This window comes from Garra rufa, chromosome 12 (assembly GCF_049309525.1).
Source record: "Garra rufa chromosome 12, GarRuf1.0, whole genome shotgun sequence".
NCBI classification, from domain to species: domain Eukaryota; kingdom Metazoa; phylum Chordata; class Actinopteri; order Cypriniformes; family Cyprinidae; genus Garra; species Garra rufa.
This window is the reverse complement of record NC_133372.1, coordinates 25,262,071-25,270,641: the sequence shown is the minus strand read 5'-3', so window position 1 is coordinate 25,270,641 and position 8,571 is coordinate 25,262,071. Positions and strand designations below refer to the sequence as shown.

Genomic DNA, 8,571 nt, shown 5'->3' with positions numbered 1-8,571 from the left:
TATTTCCAGTGTATTTTATTCATCTACGTCATTAAATTTGGAAACTTTTCCAAAAATTCCCGAAAGATTCCCAAAAATCTCAAAGCTATTATTATAAATTTATTGCTAATAACTAATTAGTTGAGTAACTCCTTTTTATAAAAATACTAATCTATTTTATGGGGTAGTGGTTATTTACTACCATAATTTACACAAGTAGTTACACAATTATTATCTTTTTTTTTTTTCATAGTGTGTGACCACCAGAGCTGGGTAGTAATTGAATACATTACATGATCATATTCAAAAAATTAAGTACTTTAGATTAGAGTACATTACATTTTAAAATACTCACAATCAGAATACAGTTACTTTTGTATGGATTACATGATTACATATGATTTACACAATAGTAATAAATTATACAGAATTTATTGATTCTCCCTAATTCCTCTGTTTCATCTTTTAAATTTTCTTTTAAATTCTAAAATAGCTTCCTGCTTATATACATTCAGAAACTCCTCAAGTTTTGCGGACATTCACACAAAGATCATTCATTAGGCAGTTGGCGACACAGCATTTGACCACTGGATTTACAAAACTCATTTCAGGTTTAAGAAGTGTTTTAATATTGCATCCACTACTGATGAACACAATGATTTTTATTTGAATTATCACTCTATAGGTTGTTATTTCTATGTCTAAGCCTTTTGTCTTTCAAACACATTTAAATACACAAAGTCACAATCTTTTTTTGTCATCTGATTTTCTTTCAATTATATATTTAATATATTTACTTGATTCTAAAATATATTTAAGTATCACTTTTTATGTTCTTTTTAGTTATTTGGCATTGGTTATGGTCATGCAGGTAAACAAATAAAATATTTATTTTTTAGTAAGTTTTTTTACTAAAAATTATTATGATTAAATTAATTATTAGTTTTTCATTGAAGTCATAAATAAATCCCCTACATTTCCTTCACAAATACCAGTTTGGAGAAACATTGACTTAATATAATATTTAATGCACTTCATCTTGTTAATAACAACAAATTAAATATGTTTTCTTACTTTTTGTATTTTAACATTATTATGGTACAAGATTATCCTATTTAAGCCAATGTGAAAAACGAGTTAGGACAAAAGTAATCTAAAAGTAATCTGATTATATTAACTAAAATGTGTAATGTAATGGATCACGTTACATTTCTGACTTTTTCAAAAATTCCCGAAATATTAAAAAAAAACAGTTTGGGAAACATTGACGTAATATAATATTTAATGCACCTAATCCTGTTAATAACAAAAAATTTAATGTTTTCTTATGTATTTTTACACCATTATGGTACAAGATTATCATGTTTAAACTAATGTAATAAGTGAGTTAGGACAAAAGTAATCTAAAGGTAATCTGATTATATTAACTAAAATGTGTTGTGTAATGTAATGTATTACGTTACTTTTCTGACTTTTCCAAAAATTCCTGAAATATTCCCCAAAAATCTTTTTTTTAATTAATTAATTTATTTATTTATTATTTTTTAAATTATTTGTAAGTAATCTACCCAGCTCATGGTGACCACTAATTCATAAAATATGCTATAATCACGTATTTATTTCAACTCGTGTTTATTTGTTCTTAAATGTTTAGGAAGGCGAGATTTTTGTTCAATAAACATTTTCACACACTGGTCTGACCTTATTTGGAGAAAAATATTGACCACATTAGCCCACCTGCGTGAAATTTCATATCCGGATGTTTATTTTATATACTTAATTTTAATTTTTTTTTTTTCAATCGACACTGATATCACCAAAGCCCTATAAATGTGCACAAACTTCCTCAGACTTCATCTGGTTGTCAAAAATGAGGCTAGTTCGCGTGGTCTCTCGTGTTGATGAACGCAAGCTCATCCAGTGGATGTAAGCGCAGATGTTGCTCGTCGCGCGTGAGGTGCGGCGCCTGAGGAGCCTCACACACTCTTCATCCTCCTCTCTCCCCATGGCGAGAAAGACCTTGGCTTGGTAAAGGACACTGCTTGTTACAATTTGTGTTTTGTCATTATTTAAACAGCTTTCACCGAACACTAATGATGTATCTGTGGTAGGTTAGTGCTGTGAAATGTGGTGTTTCAATCATGGCACGGGGTCTGATACCGTGGATCTGGCTGAAGCGACCCGTCTATATCCAGGTAAGACGCGAAACCAGCATCGCATGTAACGTTAGCTAACGTTAACTTGTTCATAAATCGTACCAAGTATTTCGCTTTAATAGCCATCCGTGTACTTGGAATAATTTGTGTGAGATTTGAATGAACGAGGCGGGGACGCTGTTATCCCGTTTGGACTCTGAAGTTTTTGAAGCCTTCATCTCTTCCTAAAGCTTCACTCCATCTAACTAGCTTTAGTGCAACGACTGAATGCGTCGTGCGGCTCTTTTCAACCATTTTTCGACCCATGAGCCTCATTTTAATATTTTATCCTACTGAAAATACCGAAATGGCATGTTCGCAACTGTATCCGTTGCTTTCCTCCTGTGGATTTCATAGATGTGATGGATGAAACTGATGTTGCTGCGTTTTATACATCGTCGGGTCAGTCGTTGCTGTAGCAACCGCGCTGCTGTATAACATTTTTATAGTCCTGCTGAAAACATTTCTCTTGCCTATCAAGAATGTATTGCAAAATATAAACCACGAATTCCCAAACTCGTCGGGGCGCTGTGTGTTCATGATGTGCGTCAAAGATTGACGACCTCATTTTACACTTCTATTAATACTGAGCAACGTCAATAGAAGCTCATATGTATTTAACTCAAGAGAATAATACACCTAGTTGCATTGCGAAAGTCTTTTCAGGGACATCTAGCCTACTTGTCTGAGTCTTTATTAGACTTCTGCAGAGTTTTGCTAATGATTTAATGTCATATTGCATTGAAATATTAAATTAAGAATAAAAAAAAAAGAATACATTTAAACACATAGGCTAAGAGTAGCTAAGAAGGTGCAGACTGATGTTATTGCAGAACTGTTTGTACAGAGCCCATGTGTCTGTAGGATGTGATATTAAGTGCTTTTACTATTTCCACCCTTGACGTGGAAAGTTTGAGAAACTTGGACTCTACTAATTGCACATAAATTGGTCTGACAAAACCACAGCTCCTTCTTTTTCATTTTAACGTGAGCACTGAATGAGTGTTTTTTACCAGTACTTATGAAACATTCACGGCATCATAAAAACCAACTTGTTTATGCTTATATTAATATCTTTTATAGTTTAATGGCAAATTATTAAGGCTTTTAAACCATAGATATAGACCATTCTACACAATTGATGCAAACTGCTGTCCCACAATCAAAAAACACATTTAAAAAGCATCTCAAATCTTAAATGTTTACTAGGATCCTGCTATTATCTAACCTACAATAATATTTAACATGTCAGTAAGCTTAATATATATATATAAAAAAAATCATCATTTATTGGGTACTTTCATTTGGAAGGTGGCTGTCCCGAACCCTAACTCCTAGATTTCTTAAGGAAATTATATTTAAATATTTTTTGTATTTTTACCATTGTTGTTTTTAAATGTATCTTTTTATTATTGTTTTTTTATATTTTTAATATTTGTTTAAATATTTGTTTTATATTTTCTTTGTTATAAATTATAAAATTTATTTTTTTGACAATTAAGCACACTTTTTTGGTAGTTATTCCATGATAGTTTTTATATATGCACAACTGATTTAAAAACTAGATTCAAATTGTCACAAAACAGTTGCGACCGAAACAGTTTCGGTAGTGACATCTTTTTTTTTTTTTGGGTGTTATCCAATAAAATTGTCAAGACCGTAACATGTCATCATTGTTTTGGTAGTGGCAAAAGGGAACACTTTTTTCGGGGAAAATAAGCAAAATTTTAGTGCAGTTATTAATTTATTTTAGCATTTTAGTATGTTTTAGTAGTTTGGGTTAAAACCGAAAATATAGTCCCGACCAAAACATGATGTTTTGTCAAAAATAAAGTATACCGAATTAGCAACTAAGATGTTATGATAGCTTTTGGTTCAATGCATATTCAAACTAATAAATCATTAAGTTTGAAATCAGTATAATCAACTTTTTTGCCTTTACAAAGAAAAAAAAAATGATTAAAAATAAAACAAATCTCATAAATCCTACTTGAAATATTGTTAAAATTGTAACTGTTATTGATTTGCCTCTAAAAACCTTTAATAAAATAGCAAAAATATATTTACAAGGTAAATGTAAACAAAATCTTAATATGTCAATATAACCCTTCTAAATAAATTATTAATACTGCGTTTCGATCGTGAAAAATTTGGGGAGAGGACAAAATATATATATATATATATATATATATATATATATAAAAAAAGCATACATACAAATTTTTGGAAAAAAAATTTTTTTTCAAGATGTTTTCAACTCTGACTTTGAACTAATTCTATAGAATGGCCCATATAAGCATATATTTACAAATATTTATTATTGTTTTACTTTCTTATTCTTTGGATTTCTTTGCTCTATGTGAATAGCTCATAATTCACCCAGTTGTTCTACACTATGAAAATGAATAAATAAATAATTAAAAATAAAATAAATGGGCATTATCTATTCATTTTTCTAAATAATTCAAAATACAGGTAAAACACAATGTATGGAAAATTCTTTTATATTACTACAGTACATTGTGACCCATTTTTTTTACAGATTTTTTATTTTTCAGTGTGTGTTTTCTGTGTGAAATAAACACTTTTTTTAGCCGAAGAAGTCTTGTGCTACAAGGTAAAACCTGGTAATCCATTATGGAAATACAGTTATTGTAGTATTTTACGTCCCTCAAAATGAAGAAAATGGCGTCGTCGTTGTGGCGTGAGGGCTGAGCGGTTCAGACACTAGGACGTCAGCGCTCCTTTAAGCATTTTGTTTATTTTCTGAAGACCGTAATCCTGCATGCTTTCAGCAGCTTACTGAGACTTCCTCAGCTCTCACTGTCCTCACACCCAGAGTCTGGCTTGCTGTCTGGTGTTTGCTTGCCCAAGTAAAAGATTGATGGAGAGTGTGAACATGAATGTGAGGTATGTGCTTTTTTTGTGAGCAAAATTAATCTTAGAGGCAGAAAGTCTTGCTTTGCACTGGTCATTGCACACTATATCAGTTTAAAGCAATGGTGGCTGCACCCTGTGAATAAGACTTAGATTTAATTTGAAATATTATACAAAGTACAGCCTCTCTCTTAAATCCCGATGCTCCCTGAGCAGATTTCAGTTTGTATAGAAAATGTAGGAGCTATATTATATTATAAATCTGTTTATATGGCCTAAGCATCTGCCGTGATATTTTGGCCTCTGGAGCTGTACTGTCCTCTCTAAATGGATGAACTCTGAATACAATGCTTTATTTTATCTACATAAGGCATTCTGTTTAGAGGTCATGCGCTCAGAGAATTTATTATAACAGCTTTATGCTCTCAAACATTATATGGAAGGAATTAGCTTGCCTTATAAAATTCACGAGGTTACTGAGACTAAATGCTTCAGGACACAATAGTACTTGTTCAGGAGGTGAGTTTTTCTGGTCTACGTTTCTCTCAGTCAAAGGCATATATTTCAGATACAAAAAGCTGCAGTGAGATCCAGCTTAATATAGTATATGTGAACACAGGTTTATGCTTTGCTTTTCATTCGTCTTCTCAAGTTAACAGAAACATATTACAGAATGATATTCGTTACAAATTGATAATTGATTTTTTTTGTCCAATTTTATTAATCTATTTAGAAATACATTCAAATTATAAAATGACTTAAATACACTACCAGTCAAAAGTTTTTGAACAGTAAGATTTGTAATGTTTTTTTTTAAAGAAGTCTGCATTTATTTGATTCAAAGCAAAAACAGTACAATTAAAATAACTGTTTTCTATTTGAATGTATTTTAAAATATAATTTATTCCTGTAGCATTACTCCAGTCACTTGCTCCTTCAGAAATTATTCTAATATTCTGATTTGCTGCTCAAAAACCATGTATTATTATTATTATGTTGAAAACAGCTAAGTAGAATTTTTTCAGGTTTGTTTGATGAATAGAAAGTTCAGAAGAACAGCATTTATGTGAAATAGAAATCTTTTGTAACATTATAAATGTCTTTATCATCACCCCAAATGCTGATCTATTCATCAAAGAATCCTGAAAAAATTACTCAACTGTTTTAAATATTGATAATAATACATTTTCTTGAACAGCAAATCAGCATATTAGAATGATTTCTGAAGGATCATGTGAAACTAAAGACTGGAGTAATGATGCTGAAAATGTAGCTTTGATCACAGGAATAAATTACATTTTAAAATATATTCAAATAGAAAACAGTTATTTTAAATGGTAAAAATATTTCACAATATTACTGTTTCTGCTGTATTTTGGATCAAATAAATGCAGGCTTGGTGAGCAGAAGATAATTCTTTAAAAAACATTAAAAATCCTACTGTCCAAAAACTTTTCAGTGGTAGGGTTGATCTATTTTATAATGAACATATTTTAATTTAAAAAAAATTTTAAATACATTTTTAAATTATGTGGGGTGCATAACATTAAAACATTAAACATTTTAGAGTAACAGACACGGTCTTGATACCATATTGGAGAAAAACAAAATCAAAGTCAAACAACATGCATTGAAAGAATCATAAAACAGGAATTGATAGCATGGAGAAGGAGCACAATACCTACATAACTCTGTAAAATATCAGATTATTTGACCTTTTTATGATACGGAAAAGTTAGATTTGGTTGTAAAAAATATTGTAGAGCCCCCAAAAACATGATAATGATATTAATAAATTAATAATTTGTGCTTTCAACAATATTTAAAAGCTTTTTAGCTTTTTATGACTTATAATTGGCTTTTTACTTAATGGTTATACCAAGTCATTTAATTTAAATTATTGGTGTTAAACGATTAATCGTGATTAATCGCAATTAATCGTGATTAATCGCATTCAAAATAAAAAATTTTGTATAAATATGTGTGTGTATACTGTGTATATTATGTATATATAAACGCACAGCACTTACAGTCTATATTTTGAAAACATTTACATTTAATTGATATTATATGTAAATATTTCTAATATTTAAACAACATTTTCTTAAATATATACATGCAAGCGTGTGTATTTATATATACGTAAAAAATTTTTGGATGGATTTGGACGTTTGGACATATTTCGGATGCGATTAATCACGATTAATCGTTTGACAGCACTAGTTAAAATTTTAGTTTTAACAAATCCACATGAAGCCACCTTAACAATTGTTAATAGTTTTTCCTTTTTTTGGACAGCCTTTTTTTTATAGACCCAGATGTCAAAAGTCTTCTGTGACAGGCTACTCTTGTGCAGGTTTCCCGAGACCTTAAAATCCTTTTTGCAAAGGCTGGGGACTAAAACACTGTGACCACCCAGCCATGAGGGAAAGAGGACATTCAGAAAAGTCTCCACAGGGAACCTTCAGACAACAAGTCCAGACAAACTTTCAGTTATCAAGGACAAGAGGGCAAGTAATATGAGCAGTGACACAGTTACTCCATTGCAGTGTATTGTAGACTTCCTGGACTCCGGTCCCATAGGATGGAACATTTCTTCACTCAATTCTCACCCTGGATTAGTTTCATTACACTTTTCATACGCAAGTGTATGACAAAGTATCAGCTGTTTGGTGTTAGTCATTATAGAGTCCAAATATACTGCATTGCAGTTCCATGCATTGCAAGCAGTGATTTGTGGAAACTGAGAGAAATGTTTGAAGATATGTCCATGTTTCTTACTCGACTGACTCACTATGACTCAAAATCCATACAGTGCTCTTTTAGTCAACAGCAGTCGATTACTTCATGGTAATATCATGGTGTGGTATGAGCAGAGGATTGCTATATCTAGATATCATCTGATGAAACAAGATCTTAGATGCTTTTAAAAAAGAGTGCCTCTAGGCTTAAAGGATTTTAGTGCATCAGAAAAGAGCTTGAAAATTTCATGTGCCTACTTAGATCTGTGCCTACTCAGTTTCTGTGCACACTGTTTTAATTCCTCTGTTATCCTACCTGGTTGTTTCTTGTGTAGTTAACCTAGTATTTTTTAGAGTTTAACCTAATATTAGATACACCAGTTTTTTTCGTAAACAAGAAACCTGGTCCTCATTTCCGCCATATTTCAGCATTGTTTAGGGTTCTGTCACAGTCAGACGGCCATTCTCCTCCATTTTGTTCTTGTGGGAATAAAAAACCAGTGCTGCGTCCTAATTCGCCTACTTATACTATGCTCTTTTTGTAAAGAAAAAGTACATACTTTTGAGTATGTAGCAGAATAGTAGGCAAGCTTTGGGACATACTACTTCATCATAACTGTCTTTAACGGACGCTCTGTTGCTTAGTTACCTGAATCCTGTCACTGTTTAAACTGCCCTGTCAATCATCACAGTTAACATTATCTACATTTCGTTTAATTTGTTTTCCTACCGTATTAGAGAGAAATGAAGAGGCATGTTCTTTCACGAGTCTTTCATGT

General features: G+C 31.4%; 1 protein-coding gene across 1 annotated transcript in view; it reads left to right on the top strand.

Annotated features, from left to right (window-relative positions):
* The first annotated feature begins 1,915 nt into the window (after positions 1-1,915).
* Positions 1,916-8,571, top strand: part of dipk1ab (divergent protein kinase domain 1Ab) — a 45,130-nt gene continuing 38,474 nt past the window's right edge. The window contains 3 exon segments of the mRNA XM_073851251.1: positions 1,916-1,957; positions 1,960-2,007; positions 2,091-2,174. Of these exon segments, the coding sequence (XP_073707352.1) occupies positions 1,916-1,957; positions 1,960-2,007; positions 2,091-2,174 (174 nt within the window).